The sequence below is a fragment of the Podarcis pityusensis genome (assembly GCF_964106645.2).
Source record: "Podarcis pityusensis genome assembly, chromosome: 2".
NCBI classification, from domain to species: Eukaryota; Metazoa; Chordata; class Lepidosauria; order Squamata; family Lacertidae; genus Podarcis; species Podarcis pityusensis.
In genome coordinates, this window is record NC_138029.1 from 11,646,596 (window position 1) to 11,667,351 (window position 20,756).

General features: G+C 49.3%; 1 protein-coding gene across 3 annotated transcripts in view; it reads left to right on the forward strand.

Annotated features, from left to right (window-relative positions):
• Positions 1–18,165, forward strand: part of NR4A1 (nuclear receptor subfamily 4 group A member 1) — a 41,331-nt gene extending 23,166 nt beyond the window's left edge. For all 3 annotated transcript variants that reach the window (XM_080994629.1, XM_080994630.1, XM_080994631.1), the window contains exons 2-7: positions 5,980–6,809; positions 11,026–11,155; positions 12,493–12,644; positions 13,785–13,987; positions 15,005–15,183; positions 16,644–18,165. In XM_080994629.1, the coding sequence (XP_080850755.1) occupies positions 5,980–6,809; positions 11,026–11,155; positions 12,493–12,644; positions 13,785–13,987; positions 15,005–15,183; positions 16,644–16,900 (1,751 nt within the window). In that variant the 3' untranslated portion in view covers positions 16,901–18,165. The remainder of the gene's footprint in view (positions 1–5,979; positions 6,810–11,025; positions 11,156–12,492; positions 12,645–13,784; positions 13,988–15,004; positions 15,184–16,643) is intronic.
• Positions 18,166–20,756: the final 2,591 nt, after the last annotated feature.

Here is a 20,756-nt window from a genome sequence, read left to right on the forward strand (position 1 = left end):
TCTTCTTTAGAAAGCAATCGATTGGGGCTAGCCCACCCACTCGTTGGGCAAATGGAACCTTTGGCCCTGATCAGTGTTCGAAATTAGCCAGGCGCATTTTGCACCTGGCTAACGGCCACTTGCAACCAATTGAAGATGCCTGGGTGCCAGGAAGGCGCCTGACATTTCCATCATCTGGAGGTTCGTGCCTGGGGATCACTGGATCTTGACTGTTTTTACACACTAATACCACATCCTGTAGATTTCTGTCAGTTATATTTTATCTGCACAATCGGCATGAATTTCAGGAGCCGAAATGCTTTTTCTGTGCAGCCTGAGCTGGAGCAGTGAACAATCTTGTAGTTAAATGCTGTGGCTTGTCTTTAGTTACCCCACCCCACTGCCTTGCTCACAGTTAGGGAGAATATTCTTACCTTATGAATGGTCTGTGTCACCATTCAGAAAAAGAGGTCGGAATAGGCCAATATATATGTGGGCTGTCCCTGGATCAAGTGACTTTCCTTCTTTAAGTTCTCAAAAGTTCTTCAGCTATCTCAAGGTTGTCTTCTGATGTAGCCAGATGTTTAGCTGACAATCCATCACGGTCAGTCCATCGTTTGAAAAATTAGAGCCGTCTTGCCCCAAAATGGCAACTAGACATTCTGCTTTGGTGGCTGTAATCTTGGATTAAGAGAGCCTAGTTTATAGATCTGAATTTCTAACACTGGTGATAGCAACTCCCTTGCAGATGCCACTGGAGTGGTAAACTGTTAGAAACCCTGGGGGCTGCTTCTGCCACTTCCTGCCATGGAAGGAATTGTGTTGCGAAGGTCGACATTTGGGTGCCCATTCAGGTAAGAAGAAGAAGAAGAAGAGTTTGGATTTGATATCCCGCCTTTCACTCCCCTTCAGGAGTCTCAAAGCGGCTAACATTCTCCTTTCCCTTCCTCCCCCACAACAAACACTCTGTGAGGTGAGTGGGGCTGAGAGACTTCAAAGAAGTGTGACTGGCCCAAGGTCACCCAGCAGCTGCATGTGGAGGAGCGGAGACGCGAACCCGGTTCCCCAGATTACGAGACTACCGCTCTTAACCACTACACCACACTGGCTCTCATCCTGGTTCAGTTCAGTGGGAGAACCTTCTTTTCCAGAGGCCAGCTGAACCAACAGCAGCTTAACAGAGGGATTGTGGTTCTGACCGGTCCATAGCCGCAGTTGTCCCAGTACCACTGCAACCAAAGAGGAGTTTGTTTCCCACCAAGGGGAGCTCTTTAACCTTGTCCTTGGAACTCTGCGTATCTCTGCATTCCGTAATCCTTTACTGCCCATTAAAGCAGAAGCTCCTTCACCAAACAGAATCTAACCTTTAAAGGTCTGTGATATGAATGACATTATCAACTTGCCGCAACTTGCTTACTGTCTTGGTTTTCGCCTGGGCCAAAAACTCCTGTTACGTCTCCTCTTCCATAGGGCAGGGGGACATTTGCTGCTAAACCCCCACAGAGCGTACTTTCAGCATGAGGGTGCCTCTTGGGGGGTAAAGGCAGTTCCCCCACCCTGATTGATTGTATCTTGTTTGTGCCAGTGCTTAAATTGCTGCCCAGCTTGAGCCTCAAGAGATAAGGACAGCCCTTCAGAAGAAGCACTTTTTTAAGGTCAATGTGAGCAGTGATCAGGCAAAGGTGTGACTCAACAGATAATCCTTTTTTTCTTTCTTTTTTTTACAATCTTCCTCTTCATTACGTGCATGAGAGATGCATGGAGCAATAATGTCTCTCAAGCTTTCTCCCTCCTAGAATCAGCCAGCCGTAAATCTTACGAAATAAGTAAGTTTTGCAAAACGACAGCATTCTCTTCTCAGTTTTGTAGGTGTGCTGTCCATCTTTAAGGGGGTAGGAAGCGAAAAGAAAAATGCATGTGAGCTACTTACTGTTAGTGATGTCTGACTATGGATTATAGTTTCCAAGTCCAGCTCTTTTCTTGATAGGAAGGAAACGGCCTAATATCCGAGAGCACTTAAGTCCACACTGTTGTTACGTTCCACACTTTGGATTGTGGGAATATTGAGAGATCCGGAATCGGGGAAGATGAGGACGAAAGGAAAAGCTGAAGGTCTGGAGATGGACTTGGGAAGTCCCAAGTATTGCGTCATCTCGAAACAACACCAGTCGAGGACTTGAGTCCTGCCTCAGTACCTTGGTAGTCTTGCCTGTTTAAAACCAAAGCTGTGGGCTCTGTGTCCCTCCCAGTGTTGTTAGACTCCCCACCAGCCCTGGCCCAGTAATTCCTGGATTATGGGAGTTGTGCGCCAGCAACATCTGTAGGGTCACAGTTTCCCCAGCCCTGGCTCAAACCCATTTGGATAATTACATTTTGCGTTTGGAATAAAAAGTTCTTAAAACTTCTACCCATGCTCCTTTGCTGTCCCTTCACTTCCAGAATATGGCTCCTTGCACAAATGCCTTTTGAGAGCCAGTGTGGTGTAGTGGTTAAGAGCGGTAGTCTCGTAATCTGGGGAACCGGGTTCGCGTCTCCGCTCCTCCACATGCATCCAAACTCTCCAGAGTGGGGGGGAGGAAGGGAAAGGAGAATGTTAGCCGCTTTGAGACTCCTTAAAGGGAGTGAAAGGCGGGATATCAAATCCAAACTCCTCCTCTTCTTCTTCTTCTTTTGGCATCTCCATTTTGTCCTCAACCAGCAGGAGTGACGCCCAAATGGGAGCCAGTGTGGTGTAGAGGTTAAGAGCGGTGGACTCGTAATCTGGTGAACCGGGTTCGCGTCTCCGCTCCTCCACCTGCAGCTGCTGGGTGACCTTGGGCTAGTCACACTTCTCTGAAGTCTCTCAGCCCCACTCACCTCACAGAGTGTTTGTTGTGGGGGAGGAAGGGAAAGGAGAATGTTATCCGCTTTGAGACTCCTTCGGGTAGTGATAAAGCGGGATATCACATCCAAACTCTTCTTCTCCTCCTCCTCCTATTTATTTATATTTCATCCCCTCTCTCTCCCCTCACTCACCCATCTGTTGAACGTTCTCCCTCAGGAGGTTGTGGGTTCTCCTTCCTTGGAGGCTTTTAAGCAGAGGTTGGATGGCCATCTGTCATGGATACTTAAACTGAGGTTCCTGCATTGCAGCGGGTTGGACTAGATGACCCCAGGGTCCCTTCCAACTCTCCAATCTATGATCCCTATCCAAATGCCCGCACTGGTGAGCCAGCTTCAGGCAGTCCACATGGCCCTCCTCAAGGAAGTAAACAGTGTGAACAAGCATACCCATTCCCTGAAGGAGCATGTGTTTTCTCCTGCAAGCTGCTAGGCATGCCTCGTGGGTCCTATATAAGCTGGCTGTTTGGGGGTGGCTTTGCTGGAGGTGGGGCGATGTGATTTTTGTTTTCCTCCTTGCCTTTGAAGCTCATCCTCTGTTGGCACAAGCCAGGATCATCGTCCCAGCTTCAAAGTTAAAAGGATCTTGTGTTGGTTGGTTGCCCAGTTGTGCTGTCGGTTGCATTCTCCGCATTACCAAGGAAACTGTTGCCTAAGGCTTGTGCCCACAGCAGGTTCCCAGCAAATTTGTGCGAGGTGGAAGAATAAGAGTGGAAATGAGCTCACCCAGCTGCATGCCTCCTATTAGGCAAGGAACAATAAACATCGCCCACGCACAACAGTCATGATGCAGACAACAGGAGGGTCTTTCCTATTGTGTCTTTCCACCCAGTGATCATGCACCTGTTGGATATCAGCTCAGACGGCTAGGAAATAAATCCTTTAAGAATTCTGGTGCCTTTTCAACAAAAATGACCATCACCATGCACAATGCCCCATAACCAGCTAGATCTACAGACCTTGTTCTTGCTGTTAGCCAGGGGTGTCAGAGACTAGATGTTGCAAAAGAGCGATCCCTGACAGTTCTCTTTTAAAATAAAAAAAATCCTTCCAGTAGCACCTTTAAGACCAACTAAGTTAGTTCTTGGTATGAGCTTTCGTGTGCAAGCACACTTCTTCAGATACACTGAAACAGAAGTTGCCAGATCCTTCTATATAGTGAGAAGGTGGGGAGGGGTATTACTCAGAAGGGTGGTGGGAATGGGAGATTGGCAGATAGCTGAGATGAGCCTGCTGACGACTCTTAACGACTGTAATAGGTCTTACAGGAAAAGGCAAGGGGTGAGAAGGTGAGAAATGGCTTAGTCATGTATAATGGGATAAGAATCCAATGTCTTTGTTCAAACCAGGTCTCTCCATGGTTTTAAGTTTGGTAATGAGTTGCAATTCATACTATATAGAAGGATCTGGCAACTTCTGTTTCAGTGTATCTGAAGAAGTGTGCTTGCACACGAAAGCTCATACCAAGAACTAACTTAGTTGGTCTTAAAGGTGCTACTGGAAGGATTTTTTTTATTTTGACTATGGCAGACCAACACGGCTACCTATCTGTAACAGTTCTCTTTTAAGTTGGATAGTTGGCTGCATGTCGCATCTGCCTCTAGTCAATGCTGGCGCTGTGCATTCTACAAAGGCAAATGGAGGTGTTTTCATTTAACCCAAAGTGCTGTTATTACCCCAAGGAGATGCGTATCTCTAGGAATGCCCAGAGTTTGTGCTTGGCTCTGTTTCCTGCTTATTTGTTTATTAAATTTACAGTGGTACCTCGCAAGACGAATGCCTCGCAAGACAAAAAACTCGCTAGACGAAAGGGTTTTTTGTTTTTTGAGCTGCTTCGCAAGACGATTTTCCCTATGGGCTTGCTTCGCAAGACGGAAACGTCTTGCAAGTTTGTTTCCTTTTTCTTAACACCGTTAATACAGTTGCGACTTGACTTCGAGGAGCAACTCATAGAACGCGGTGTGGTAGCCTTTTTTGAGGTTTTTAAAGACTTTGGTGATTTTTGAAGCTTTTCCAAAACTTTCCCGACACCGTGCTTCGCAAGACGAAAAAAATCGCAAGACGACAAAACTCGCGGAACAAATTAATTTCGTCTTGCGAGGCACCACTGTATATATCGCCCTTCATCCGAAGATCCCAGAATGGTTCGCAAGATGAAAATACAGGATAAAATTTCCTACAAAATTCCTTCCTCCCATGAACAAAAGGTGCCCCACAAATGTGTAAAGGCCTCCTTTGAGCAGAGGACTCCTTTGCATGAATGAAAAAGGCTGGCATGCCTACATGTATGGGAAACTGAAGAAACTGTTTGCATGAATGGGGGCCAAGTTGAGATGAGCACACCGCTCATGTGAGCAGGGCAGGCCTTACCATTGGGCATAACAAGTCGGCAATCGCTGGGGGCAGCAGCAAGGTGTTGGAGACCCAGGCTCTTGTGTGTCGTCTGACACCCCCCAGCAACCCTCCTGCTACCCTCAGATGCTTCACCTATATTGTCAGGATGCAGGATTCAGCTGCTGGTCCTGTTAGCATCTATGCCTGTTGTTGGGGACAAGGGGTAGCATCTGTCCCTTGCTTCAGGTAGCCCAAACGTCTTGGGCCAGCTCTGTTTGTAAGGGCACTCGCCAGCAACAACATCTGTTAGGCGGTGCTCGCTTTTCCCCTTCCGCTTTCATAGCAGCCATTTAGCCACTGACCTCTCCTGCTAACCAGCTACTGGACGTGTCTCAAGACTAGGAACACCCACCTTGCCAGCTGTTGGCTGGCGCCCTTTGAGACTGGGTGGGTGGGAGGCCAACAGCAGGTGGAGCTAGAGAGTCAACAGCAGGTGCAGGCGGGGCTAATGACAGGCAGAGCCAACCAGTGTTGCCCCCACCCTACAGAGTTCTACAATGGGACAACACTGAAATTAAAGAGGAAGACGACAACAAGCAATACCACTCGCCTGGGCTGTGCATAAGGCGTGGGGCTGGCTGAGGTTACACTGAGATTGGTGGGGCAGTGCCCCCGTTTCCCTAATGGGCCAGCTGCTCCCTCTCAGAGGATATTATATGACCGACTATCCCATAACTGACAGCCGACTCTCTTCTCTTTCCCCTTTCCCCTCCCCTTTGCTCCTAGAGATGCCCTGTATCCAAACCCAATATGGGACCTTGCTTCAGAGCGGAGGCCCCTGTGAGCGCTACCCAGCGGACCTCTTGACCCCCGAGCTTGGCAAACCCACCATGGACCTGGTTAACACAGAGATCACTGCCGCCGCCACCTCTCTGCCCAGCTTCAGCACCTTCATGGACAATTACACCGGTGAATTCGACGCTTTCCTCTACCAGATCCCAGCTGCCAACCCCACGGCCGCCTCCTTCAAGCTGGAGGATTTCCAAGTGTACGGCTGCTACCCCGGCTCCTTCAGCAGCCAGCTGGACGAGACGATGTCCTCCAGCGGCTCGGACTATTACGGCAGCCCCTGCTCCGTCCCTTCCCCTTCCACGCCAAGCTACCAGACTTCCCAGGGGCCATCTTGGGAGAACTCCTTTGGGGCCTATTCCCCCACGCACGCCTACGAGGGCATGAGGCCTTGGGCGTCGGCGGCAACGGAGCCTCCCAAAAGTAGTTCCACCCAGCCCTCCTACTTCTCCTTCGGCCCCTCGGCTCACAGCCCCGGGGTCCCTCCGCAGAGCCCCCTGAAGATGCAGCCGCCCACCCACCAGCACTTGGTGGACGGAGACGTCTTCTCTCTCCCACAACCTTCCTCGTCGGTCAGCTTTTCCCCTTTGCCGCTCAGCCAGGCCTCGCCGGTCCTGGACGGCTCCGGCTTAATGGACAGTTCGCTCTCGCCCAGCAAGGTGCGCAGCCCGGGGTCCAACGAGGGGCGCTGTGCCGTGTGCGGAGACAACGCCTCGTGCCAACACTATGGTGTCCGGACTTGCGAAGGCTGCAAGGGGTTTTTCAAGGTAAGAACAACAACTTTCTGGCTCGCCCTCAAAACTGAGAAAATTCTCATGTTCTGCTGGTGGTGTTTTTCAGGCTATATCTATGTTTAATGCACTGAAGTCCCCCTCCCCAAAGGATTCTGGGAATTGTAGCTTGCTATGGGTGCTGGGGAATAGCTCTATGAAAGAGTAAACTATAGTTCCCATGATACTTTTTCTTTTAAAAAAGGGAGAGTCACATGCTTTAAATATATGGGGTGTGCATCTGTGTGCTGGATGCTGCTAGGAAAGGCATTCCAGTCCTCCATGTGTCTCTAGAGGCAGTGCAAAGCATGCTGGGACTTTTTGGAGGAGGAGGAGGAGGAGGAGAGAGAGGGAGGAAGCCTCTGCTGTTGACTGCTACAGGGATGAGTCATCGGACCTTTCCCTGGCCTCTCCAAATAAAGGAGGTCTTTGTGAAAGCTCTCTGTCCCCTCACAGGGGTAGGTGGCAAGAGCATTTTTGGAAGGTTGGAGATGAGCTTTCTGCAGGCTACGGGACCTTTAGGAAGCCCTCCGCCTCTCTGAAAAGTTCGCATTTGTTCCATCTAGTAACTTTCCACAGCTAAACCCACAACAGCTAGGAATGGGGTTGTTTCCTGGAGTGCAGAATTCCTTTCTGCTGTAAGCAGCAGCCTGCACACACAAGTAAATAGACCAGAGCAGGCATGGGTGGGAGGGGGGCCTGTGGCCCTCCAGAGGTTGTGGGACTCCAACTTCGATCGGCCCCAGCCAGCCTGGCTCAGTGGTCAAAGAGATGATGGGAGTTGTAGTCCAACAATATCTTGAGGGCCATATGCTACTTGTCCCTGGACTAGGCCCTGGCTCTTAGCTGAAAGTTCAGGGAGATGCTTAAGTCGCCAAGCAGTCTCTGTGTATTAAGCCCTCAGTGTGATCTCCTGGGACGCGGGTGGCACTGTGGGTTAAACCACAGAGCCTAGGACGTGCCGATCAGAAGGTTGGCAGTTCGAATCCCCGCAACGGGGTGAGCTCCCGTTGCTCAGTCCCTGCTCCTGCCAACCTAGCAGTTCGAAAGCACGTCAAAGTGCAAGTAGATAAATAGGTACCGCTCAGGCGGGAAGGTAAACGGCGTTTCCATGTGCTGCTCTGGTGCGCCAGAAGCGGCTTAGTCATGCTGGCCACATGACCCAGAAGCTGTACCCCGGCTCCCTCGGCCAATAAAGCGAGATGAGCGCCGCAACCCCAGAGTCGGTCATGACTGGACCTAATGGTCAGGGGTCCCTTTACCTTTATTGATCTCCTGGCCAAGAAAGACCTACCCTGATTCCGGTTCTGAGAATTCAGCAGGGGAATTCTGAGAACATCCTCATCCCTGCAAATCTTCTCTCTGGAGTTAAGTTGATTTAATATATGTATTCGGCTTATAATAGATAATAGAACCATAGAGTTGGAAGGGACCCTGAGGAACATCAAGTCTGACCCCCTGCTACGTAGCTGTCCCATACAGGGTTCGAACCTGCAGCCTTGGTGTTATCAGCACCATGCTGTAACAACAAATACTGCAGTCGCTAAACAACAAGAACAAATTAATCAAACACAGTAGCGTATAGACCAAGCAACAACAAATTAATGAAAACAATTTAATTGGATTAACTGTATTAACTCTGGAGTAAGTGCCTGTGGCCAGGAGAAGACTGGTCTACTAACAGCACAACCCTCCTCCCCATTTCCTAACGTTCCCACTTCTACTGTAGTTTTGGAAAATTATAAACATATACATTTAGAAGCTTGGAGATGATAAATTTCAGGACACAAAACTTCAATGACAGAGGAGTAGGGAGGGGGTTAGTGAACACAAGCAGATCTTGCAAACCAAACCAAGAGGGCTTTCCGGTGGTTCCCTCGCTGCGAGAAGCCAAGTTACAGGGAACCAGGCAGAGGGCCTTCTCGGTGGTGGCACCCGCCCTGTGGAACACCCTCCCACCAGATGTCAAAGAGAACAACTACCAGACTTTTAGAAGACATCTGAAGGCAGCCCTGTTTAGGGAAGCTTTTAATGTTTAACAGACCACTGTATTTTAATATTTTGTTGGAGGCCGCCCAGAGTGGCTGGGGAACCCCAGCCAGATGGGTGGGGTATAAATAATTTATTATTATTATTATTATTATGAATTATTATGGATCCTGACATTTTCTACAAGAGAAGCAGTGTCTGAACACCCTCCTGTAAGTCTAGGTACTTAAAAGCAGCAGGTATATCTGTACTACAAACCTGTTTTGTTTAGCACCACTTGAAGTCTCGTGGCTCCTTCCACGGGACCCGTAGCTTTGCGCAGATGCTGCAAAGTCATTTTGTTTGTTTGTTTGTTTGTTTAACTCTTATATGCCATAATGGCTTCTGAGTCATTTTACAACTATGGAATCCGTTACAAAATCTATGCATAATTAAATTACACAGAGCATTGCAGCATCTATCATTAAAATGTACAATAAATCAAGGCAGTTAAAAAGCATGATAATCAAAACACAACTGAAACAATAAGGTCAAGTTCAGGGAAATGCGTTCCTGAGCAAATGGGTCTGCAGGATCCGTCGGAACGCCAATACTGATGGGGTCTCTCATATCTCAGCAAGGAGGGCATTCCGCAACGCTGGTGCCACAAGGATAAAGCCCGTCTCCATGTTACCACAAGCTAATAATCATCTGGCCGTGGCAAAACTTAACTGGGTTCCATTTGCTGATCACAATGTCCTTACTGGGCAGCGGAGAAGAAGAAATTCCCTATGAGATTCTTAGCTTGCCGCCCCATTGCACCCAAAGCGACAGAATAGCTGTGATACCAACTTGTTTGTGGGTAGACATGGCCTCATGCCAATTGTCAAACGGCCAGATCTCCGAATCTGCAAAGCTGTTGGTGGGTGGCTGGGGACATTTTGAATCCTGAAACTTTCTGAGCTAATTCGCTTAGCCAAACTTGAATGGCGGGGGGGATCCATGTTGTCTCTGTCGCTTTGAAGCAGCCATGTGACCCGTTGCTTGTAGTTCAGGTACTATACTCCTGTAAAGTAGCCAGGAGGAGGAGGTGGCGGCATAGTAAATGCTTGTTTACTTACAAGATTTACCGTATTTTTCGCCCTATAGGACGCACTTTTCCCCTCCAAAAATGAAGGGGAAATGTGTGTGCGTCCTATGGGGCGAATGCAGGCTTTCGCTGAAGCCTGGAGAGCGAGGGGGGTCGGTGCGCACCAACCCCTCTCGCCCTCCAGGCTTCAGGAAGCTATCCGCTAGCCGTGGGAGACGCAGCTCTCCCATGGCTAGCGGAGAGCTTGCTGGCACCCAGAAGCTTGGGGCGCGCTGAGCTCAGCACGCCCCAAGCTTCGGGCTTCGCGCAGCGCTCCGCTAGCCATGGGAGAGCTGCGGGACTTAGCGCAGCTCTCCCACGGCTTGCGGATAGCAGCCTGTTCTGGGGGCTGGGGTCGGGAGAAGCTCGGGCTTCCCCCGCCCCTGCCCCGCACCTGGGGGGGGGGGGGAATAAAAAAAATTTTCTTTATTTCCCCCCCCAAAAACTAGGTGCGTCCTATGGGCCAGTGCGTCCTATGGGGCAAAAAATACGATACACAATTTTTGGCTGGGCGTGCAGCAGACCCAACATTCAGCTGCTTCAAAATGCTCAGATCTCTACCCAGAGCTGTTTGATTTGCATTTTGAACGGCCCCATTTGGGGTGTGTGACTTTCTAACTTGTCCCACAGCTGAGAGCTTGAAATGCAGCTGCTCAGGCCTGCCCCCTTTTTAATGCATATTGCATTAAACTGTTCTCCAGTTGCATGAATGCAGAAAGACCCAGATCTTATGCATACCAAACAAAGACCTTTCAGATTTTTAGTGGTTGAGGTGAGCCAATTGCAGATCTTGGAGAGAGAGAGAGAGAGAGAGAGAGAGACGCTTCGGTTTCTCTGACATCAGGCATTCTCAGTGCCATTTCCATCTTTCATCACCCCATTTCTGTGGCCTTATGGTAACAGTACCCACATGCGGAAATGTGAAGGCACAGCGGAAGGTGCGTACGATTTCTGTCGTACCCTTGTGAAACTGGAAACGGCAGGGTTGTAGGAACACTGCAATAAATAAATGGGCCTTTTGTCTTTCTCAACACCGAGCTTGGAGATGCCCTATGTGTTTTTGCGCATATGTGTGATGAGTCCTAAATGTCCCCGCTGCCGTTCTGTCTCCCGTAGCGCACTGTACAGAAGAACGCCAAATACATCTGCTTAGCCAATAAAGACTGCCCTGTGGACAAGAGGAGGAGAAACCGGTGCCAGTTTTGTCGTTTCCAGAAGTGCCTTGCTGTAGGAATGGTCAAAGAAGGTAAGAGACGTCCCTGTTCGTTGAGTTTGATGTGCAGGTTAAAGTGTTAATAAGATCAGGGGTTTAATCGGCTTGTGGCCTGTGTTATTTGCCCAAGGCAAGCACCTTAATGCGTTTGGTCTTCGCTATCACTGGCAGATTTAAATCTCATTTTACAGTCATCAACGTCCATTGAAGCAGTCAGGAATATCTGCTCTTCAGCCGTGAATTGTCAGAAGGATTAAGGGGTGATTAGGTTCTGCGCTGATGTGATCTGTGCCACATTTTGGCAGGGTGCACTAGCTAACAACAGTCTGCTGGTGTCATTGCCTCGCTCTGGCCAGTGAGATCTATATAAAGGGGTTTGGGGCTTTTTAAGTGTGGGGTCAGGAGCAGAATTATTCAGAGCAAAGAGCCAATGAGACAGGACATGTAAATGACTTAGCATGAGGGGAGGAGAAGCAACTCTTTCGCAAGCTTCCTTTGACTGTCCAAGACCAGCACTTGAGATTTCAAACAGGCATGTGGAACCTGCAGCCCTCCAGATGCTGTGGGACTCCAACTCCCATCAGCCCCCAGCCAGCTTGGCCAATGGTCAGAGGTTATGGGAGTTGTAGTTTAGTAGCATCGAGAGAGGTCACCCACTTAATACAAGTATCGCATTCCGCACTTCTGTTGTGCAGTTGTGAAATACAGTGGTACCTAAGGTTACAAGCACCTCGGGTTACAAACACTTTGGGTTACAGACTCCGCTAACCTGGAAATACAGTGGTACCTTGGGTTAAGTACTTAATTCGTTCCGGAGGTCCGTTTTTTAACCTGAAACTGTTCTTAACCTGAAGCACCACTTTAGCTAATGGGGCCTCCTGCTGCTGCCACACCGTCGGAGCCCGATTTCTGTTCTTATCCTGAAGCAAAGTTATTAACCCGAGGTACTATTTCTGGGTTAGCAGAGTGTGTAACCTGAAGCGTATGTAACCCGAGGTACCACTGTAGTACCTCGGGTTAAGAACTTTACCTCAGGATGAGAACAGAAATCACGCGGCGGTAGGAGGCCCCATTAGCTAAAGTGGTACCTCAGGTTAAGAACGGTTTCAGGTTATTAACAGACCTCTGGAACGAATTACATTCGTAACCAGAGGTACCACTGTACAGAATACCCCAACCCGCCATCTTGCGAAACGTACCTAGCATACGGCAATTAGACCAATGCCTACTCCACTTTGGCCGGGATCCAAATTCCATTCTGCGATTAAAACCTTCCTAAGCCTCACGGTTAGTCCTGTCGATAGTTCCCGCACGTCTCTGCTCCCAACCTCTCTGAATGTGTGTCTTTTTTCACTTCCTCCTTCCCTCAGTGGTGCGGACGGACAGCTTGAAAGGCCGGCGTGGTCGTTTGCCCTCCAAACCCAAGCAAACTCAAGACACTTCTCCAGTCAGCCTCATCTCCTCTCTTGTGAGAGCGCACATAGATTCCATACCCAGCGCAACAAAGCTTGATTATTCCAAGGTACTTACTGATTTGCGTTCCTACAGTCTGTGGCACTCGTGGCTGACTTGGGGTGGGGGCGGCGGGGGGAGAATGTGCCAGGCAGATAAATTAAACACATTTGTACTTTGTTCCTTGTGGGATGCCCCAAATGGTCCCGTGGCAGGCTGAAATGCCCTGAAATAATGGTGCCATTTTAAGTGCCTAGGTAGTCTAACATGCCATGGAATGACTTGGAGCAAAGGGCTAGGCAATTTAGCAGGGCGAAGCCCTTCCCAACAGATGCCGCAGGTCCTGTTAGTGGAATATGCCTGAGCTGAAGGGGTGGGGGGGTTTGTTTTTGGATACACTTTCCAGCCCCAAATCAGCAGCCTAGACACTTGAAATGGCTCGTGACACTTGAAATGGCTTGAAAAGACACTAGAAATGGCTTGAAATGGCTCGTGAGCAGAGAATACAATATATTGGGGTAGGACAGCTGGGGGGAGGGGGGAATCACACCTAGCAAACAATGCAATCCCTTTGGTTTCAGATAGAATGTGGGAAAGGGTAAAGGGACCCCTAACTATTAGTCCAGTCGTGGCCGACTCTGGGGTTGTGGCACTCGTCTCGCTTTATTGGCTGAGGGAGCCGGCGTACAGATTCTGGGTCATGGGATCAGCATGACTAAGCCGCTTCTGGCAAATAGAGCAGTGCACGTAAACGCCATTTACCTTCCCGCCAGAGCAGTACCGATTTATCTACTTGCACTTTGAGGTGCTTTCGAACTGCTAGGTTGGCAGGAGCAGGGACCGAGCAACGGGAGCCGACCCCGTCGCGGGCATTCGTCTACCCATGTGCTATCTGAAACCCAAGGGGCGCAATGGTTGCCAGATGTGAAATACATTGGCATTATTTTCAGCTCTCCTATGCCATTATTAGTAATCTCTGGCTTGAGATGCATTATTTGGCCATTCAAATGAGAGTCTTGAGTTCATCAATCTTGATTCCTCTCTATCAGCGCTAACAAGGAGAATGTCATTGTGCTGGTGGTAGCGTCTACACTCCTGCCTGTCTCTCTACCCCCTCCCAAAATAAAATGAGTGTGTTATCAGGGGCGGGGGCCATGAGCTGGGTTGTGCCTGCTCTTCAACCTTTTTGCTTGTTTCCTCCCCTCCCCAGTTCCAGGAATCTGTCTCCTACCAGTTTGAGAAGGAGGACTGTGTCGACGTGCAGCAGTTCTACGACCTGTTGACAGGCTCGATGGACGTCATCCGGAAATGGGCGGAGAAGATCCAGGGCTTCCTAGAGCTTCCGAAAGAGGATCAAGACCTGCTTTTGGAATCTGCTTTTTTGGAGCTCTTCATTCTCCGGCTAGCGTACAGGTAAACGTGCAGCAGCAGGGCTGCCGTACAAAACCCACAGTGATCCGCTTAGCCTCTAAATTTGGGGCAAGCTCAGTAGGTCACCTCGTATCGGGTTGCAGGGATGGTGACAGTACGGCAAAATAAAACAAACAGATGCAAGAGGAGAAGGGAATCCTCCATATATAGACCTAGAGCCCTTGAATTGAACATTATTGCATTATGGGCCCTCTAAACATCTGATAGGGATGCGGGTGGCGCTGTGGGTTAAACCACAGAGCCTAGGACTTGCCATCAGAAGGTTGGCGGTTCGAATCCCCGTGATGGGGTGAGCTCCCGTTGCTCGGTCCCTGCTCTTGCCAACCTAGCAGTTTGAAAGCACAAAGTGTAAGTAGATAAATAGGTACCGCTCTGGCGGGAAGGTAAATGGCGTTTCCGTACGCTGCTCTGGTTCGCCAGAAGCGGCTTAGTCATGCTGGCCACATAACCCAGAAGCTGTACGCTAGCTCCCTCGGCCAATAAAGCGAGATGAGCGCCGCAACCCCAGAGTCGGCCACGACTGGACCTAATGGTCAGGGGTCCCTTTACCTTTTTAGACATCTGATAGGGGACGCTATGAGCAAAGGAAGCCTTTGTTTACAGTCTCTCCTTCCTTACTCTGGAAGGGAAGGGCTTCCGCGTGTCATGCTGGGACAAGGGAATTGTGGGAGAGAGAAGACCACAGGTGCTGTTTTTGCCCCAAAGTGGGTGGGTAGGAGAGCCCAGTGGGAGCAGACATGGCTTTCACAGCCAGTTCAGGAGGCTCCTCGACTCAAGACCTCTGTCTGGAACAAATGCTGTGCCTGCCTGTGACCCTGGGATTCCAAGTTCCAGTGAAGCAGCAGTGTTTGGCAGTGAGCTGCAACTGCCCAGTCCAGGCCAACATTGCCCGGCAAACTCCCATGGCTTGCCCTGCTGGCTCTATGCCCTTCCCTCCAGTGGCCGACACACACTGTCCAAGTTTCAACTCAAACCATGCTCTCTCTCTCTCTCTTGCAGGTCCAAGCCAGAAGAAGGCAAGCTGATATTCTGCAACGGGGTGGTGCTCCATCGGATGCAGTGTGTCCGAGGCTTTGGAGAGTGGATCGACTCCATCATCGAGTTCTCCCAGAGCCTCCACCGCATGAACATCGATGTGCCCTCCTTCTCCTGCCTCGCGGCGCTTGTCATCATCACAGGTAAGCCCAGTGCCCACATCACTGGGTGGTTCTCCGGGGTGCACGGGTGAGGCTGCGGAAAGCGCAGGTTGATAGGCAGGATCGAGGAAGCCCCGGATCTCTGGAAGGGAGGTGCTTAAGGCTGCTAATCAGTTTGCGACATCTCTAGGCGCCTTCAGAGAAAGGGATAGATCAGATCTACTTGCTCTGGGAGGGACGCAGGTGGCGCTGTGGGTTAAACCACAGAGCCTAGGACTTACCGATCAGAAGGTCGGCAGTTCGAATCCCCACGACGGGGTGAGCTCCCGTTGCTTGGTCCCTGCTCCTGCCAACCTAGCAGTTTGAAAGCACGTCAAAGTGCAAGTAGATAAATAGGTACCGCTCCGGTGGGAAGGTAAACGGCATTACCATGCGCTGCACTGGTTCACCAGAAGCAGCTTAGTCATGCTGGCCACATGACCCGGAAGCTGTATGCCGGCTCCCTCGGCCAATAAAGCGAGATGAGCGCCGCAACCCCAGAGTCGGCCACGACTGGACCTAATGGTTAGGGGTCCCTTTACCTTTACTTGCTCTGGGAGGGGGTGTCCAGCAATATCTGGAAGGCACCACCGCTCCAGTCCTGAAGGCCGAGCCCAGGCGTGGCTTGGCGAGGGAGGGAGCCTGTCGTGGGTGCGCCCAGTTGTTTCCCCTTGTGCCCTTTCAGAAATCTGCGCCCAGGGACACAGTCCCCCTGGTCCTTCTTTCGCTACGTCCCGACACCTGAGTAGCATGGAACACCATGAGATACTTATGGGACCTTAGGGAGCCCAACATGTCTGACTGCATCAGGGAGAATAATAAATAAGAATAATTTTTTATTTACACCCCGCCCTTCCTGGTTCAGAAAACCGGGCTCAGGGCAACTAACAACAAATGTAAAACACTTATTGATGCAACAAAAAACAGCATAAAATACAGTATAAAATGTGAATAGCAATAAATTCAGAATTCAAAAATCAATTTAGGGGGGAAATCCATCCAATAAACATTAGGTGATCACCAGGGCTAGCTGGCTAAATTAGTCCTATTTGGGTCAGTGAGGAGACCAGGGGAGAATTAGCTGTGGGATCCCGGAGCGGGTAATCTTAATAAAAAGGGGAGAGGGAGGGAAGGAAAGATCAGGCTAAGTTCAAATTGAAAGCCAGGTGGAATAGCTCTGTCTTACAGGCCCTGCGGAAGGAAGTAAAATCCTGCAGGGCCCTGGTCTCATGGGACAGAGCATTCCACCAGGTCGGAGCCATCACTAAGAAGGCCCTGGCCCTGGTGGAGGATAATCTGACTTCCTTAGGGCCCGGGACCTCTATAAACTATGGTTATTTAAGGTCCTCTTCGGGGCATACCAGGAGAAGTCCTTGGTTCGCTCTCGTGTTTAACAGCTCCTTCCCTATTCTTTTTTTGCTGCCGCCGCCATTTCCTCCTTCTCACTGGCGTCTCCAAACCAGACCGCCATGGGTTAAAAGAGCCAAAGAAGGTTGAAGACCTCCAGAACCGCATTGTCAGCTGCCTTAAAGACCACGTGACTTCCACCACCAACGAGCAGCTCCACCCGAACTGCCTCTCCAGGCTGCTGGGCAAGCTCCCCGAACTCCGCACCCTGTGCACTCAAGGGCTCCAGCGCATCTTCTACCTGAAGCTCGAGGATCTGGTCCCCCCGCCGCCCATTGTGGACAAAATATTCATGGACACGCTGCCTTTCTGAGGACTCCAAAAGAAGGAAGGAAGGAAGCTGCCGTGAATCAGTGGTTCTTCCTGTTTGGGGGGAGGGTGGCTTTATATATATATATATATATTTTTTTGGGGGGGTGGCAGATGGACAGAAACTGGCAGAGGGGATTTCCTTGCCACCCCATCACCTGGAGGGGAGTTTGCAGGGACATTTTTCTCCCCCAGAGACATTACAGAGGATGTTTAAAATTTTTAAGCCTAGTGGTCGGATGACGAAGGCCACTAGTGTTATCATGCCCCCCGCCCCCTTTTCTCCTTTCGTCCACCCTTTTTGATCTTGGAGTTTAGTGGGACATTGCTCTCCTTCTCTCGTCTCCTCTTCCTCTCTGTGAACTTCGGACAACTTTTTTGGAGTTTGTGTTCTTCTTTTTTTTAACCTTGTGGGGAGCGGGGGGTGGGGGTGGGGGGAATATCCCGGTGTGCCTTCTAGGGTTACATGCACAATATCCCTAAATAATGCTGCCTTTCCCATGTAACTTGCCAACGGCTCCACACGTGCAATGCGACGCCTAAATTCCATACAGTTGCACAGATCAGCTTTGTGTAATACATGTGGAATATGTTGGTGTTTTGTGTTTTTTGTTGTTTTTTTTAATAGTCAAAGGCTGGTTAGGGATTTAAAAAAAAAAAAAAGAATTGCCTTCTCTTACTTTATCCATGTTCCTGGCCCTGGCAAAGAATTCCCTCTCAAGTATGGGAACTGGATGAGGTTTTTTGTTTTTTCCAACTCCCTTCCGTAAAAGCTGCTTGCAATCTTGAACTCGGTGCAACTTGGGGGAAGTGGCGGCGCAGTTTTGCCGTAAGTAAGCACATATCCCTCTGATAGCTTGTTCTTCCCACCTGCCGCTTCGTCAGGGGCAGCCAAGTTTTGTCGGATGGTGTTTTTGTGTTCTTTTTTGTGTGTGTAAAAGTTGTATATAAGAGGATGGGCACGTTGGCTTTGTAAATACAGATGAATGGATGATTGAATGAATGGCAGAGGAGGGAAAGCGGGAGGGGGGGTGGGCTCTTCTGTATGAGCCGCTGAGAAATCTGCTTCGCCCTAAATTTGCAGGACACCTTCTGCCTTTCTGTGTATATAACTTTGTATTGAAAAGTCTGCCAAACTTTCTTTTTTTTTTGACATTTATATTTGTCTATCCCTCCTTTCCAATTTCCAGTATGTGACTTTTTTCCAATTATTAATATATATTTAATATATTGAATTAAAAAAGAAAACCTGAGTAGATGTACTTCTAATCCGACTTGGTTTCTTTGCTTGATCGCGAGACGTGCGTGCCGGTGTAAACCGAGCTGTTTGAAACGGGAGTTTCCTTTTAAAATGAGACAGTCTCTTTCTGGGTTTTCTGTCCTAGCTTATCTTAACTTGAAAGGTTAAAGCGGGAGTCAGGCACTGCCTCCTTATGACATGTGGGCCGTCTTTTGTGTCGCCCTCTTTCCTGGTCAAACGGGTTTTGTGAAACATAAGCTGCTGCTTTTCACAAAGCGTTAAGACCATTGTCCACTTAGCCCAACAGCTCTGCAGCTTCTCTCCCAGCTGTCTCTTGGAGAAGATTACCAGGATCGAACCTGGAGACTTAATGTACCGTATTTTTCGCTCTATAGGATGCACTTTTTCCCCTCCAAAAATTAAGGGGAAATGTGTGTGCATCCTATGGAGCGAATGCAGGCTCCTTGGCTTCAGCGATAGCAATGCGAAGCCTCCGTAGCGCAGGGGGAGCGCCTCCGGAGGCTTCGCATTGCTTTCGCTGAAGCCTGGAGGGCGAGAAGGGTCGGTGTGCACCGACCCCTCTCGCTCTCCAGGCTTCAGGGATAGCCGTCTGAAGCCTGCAGAGCGCAGCGCGAGTTCTCACTGCGATCCGCAGGCTTCAGCTTCCTTTCGCTGAAGCCGGGAGAGCAAGACTCTCGCACTGTGGGAACTCACGCTGCGCTCTGAAGGCTTCAGGGATAGCCGCCTGAAGCCTCCGGAGGCTTCGGGTTCCTTTTGCTGAAGCCGGGAGAGCAAGACTCTCCTGGCTTCAGCAGAGAGAGAGAGCTGCGCAGCGCCCCTTCAGCCAAGCAGGAGGAGAAATGGAAGGGTCTCCGTTTCTCTTGCCGCTTCGCTGAAGGGGCGCTGAGCAGAGAGGGAGAGATTTTTTTTTCTTGTTCTCTAAAACGAAGTGCGTCCTATGGAGCGAAAAATATGGTATGTAAAACTATGTGCCCTATCCCTGAGCTATGACCCCAAAGTCAGTGTACCAGCAGTAAAAATAGCAGGTGTGTTCACTCCCCCAAGCAGGAATCTCTCACTGTCTTCAGCCTAAGCAGATGCTCTTAATGAAAATATAAATAGCATTACTTTAAAAAGGGGTATTCGCTCATTTTGCACAAATCTGATAAAATGATAGAACTTGCCAACTTTGAGGTGGTTGATATCTCCATCCTTAACCCAGCAAACTTTGATCACTTTGAGAAGTAACACTGTACACATTCTGCTTGAGAGGTTTTGAAAATCATAGAATCGGAAGGGACAAGTCATCTTGTCCAATCCACGGCATCCAAACATCCATGACAGATGGCCTCCCAATCTCTGCTTTAAAACCCCCGCAAGGGAGTCCATTTCACTGTCAGAAAGTTCTTCCTGCTGTTGAGTCAGAATCTCCTGAGTCTTGCCCTCCAGAGCAGGAGAAAACAAGCTTTCTCCATGTTCCATGTCGCAGCCCTTGAGATATTTTGAAGATGGCTATCATGTCTCCACTCAGTCTCCTCTTTTCCAGGATAAAGATACCCAGCTCCCTCATAAGTCTTGGTTTCTGGGCCCTTGATCATCTGCACAGCTTGGTCAATATCCTCCAGGCAATCAAAAAGCACGGAGGGAATTTATTTCATATTGTTCATGTATCTATCCTGTGAATTGGGATGCAAAGTTCCACTGTCTAATGGGAGCCATTGGTATGTGACAAGCTTTCTGTCCTGAAGTAGAAACAGTGCTGAAAATGGGAGACAACATTGCGTATACTGTAAGAAGAGAATGGGGCCAGGAGATCTGTGCCCTGGAAACTCACTCCTCCACGGATAAGTTCTCTTGAAAGAAACATTTGAGAAAAAGGGAGAGAGAGAGATTCATGCCCTATTTGGATATGACAGTTTTCTGCATTCCCTGGTTAAATATTGCAGGATGCAACCACAAGCTGCCACAGAAGACAGCCCTTATCCACCAGTTTCTCTCTCTCTCTGCGCTGCCTCTTTTTCAAACACCACAAGACGACCCCAACAAATTTAATAAATAATAATAATAATGCCATCAACTGTGTGCAGCTGGGAAGCAACCCATGTGTAAATATTCACCCCAATTACCTCACATGTAAGCAAGCCCTAAAGGATCTTCACTGGCTCCCAGTACGTTTCCGAGCACAATTCAAAGTGGTGCTGACCTTTAAAGCCCTAAACGGCCTCGGCCCAGTATACCTGAAGGAGAGTCTCCACCCCCATCGTTCTGCCCGGACACTGAGGTCCAGCTCTGAGGGTCTTCTGGCAGTTCCCTCAGTGCGAGAAGTGAGGTTACAGGGAACCAGGCAGAGGGCATTCTCGGCAGTGACGCCTTTATTATGGAATGCCCTCCCATCAGATGTCAAACAGATAAACAATTATTTCACTTTTAGAAGTTATCTGAAGGCAGCCCTGTATCTGGAGGTTATGAACATTTGACTTTTTTTATCCTGTTTTTATTTGTGCTGGAAGCCACCCAGAGTGGCGGATATGCAGAGTATACATAATAAAACTACAGTGGTACCTTGGTTCTCGAACGTAATCCATTCTGGAAGTCCGTTCAACTTCCAAAACATTTGAAA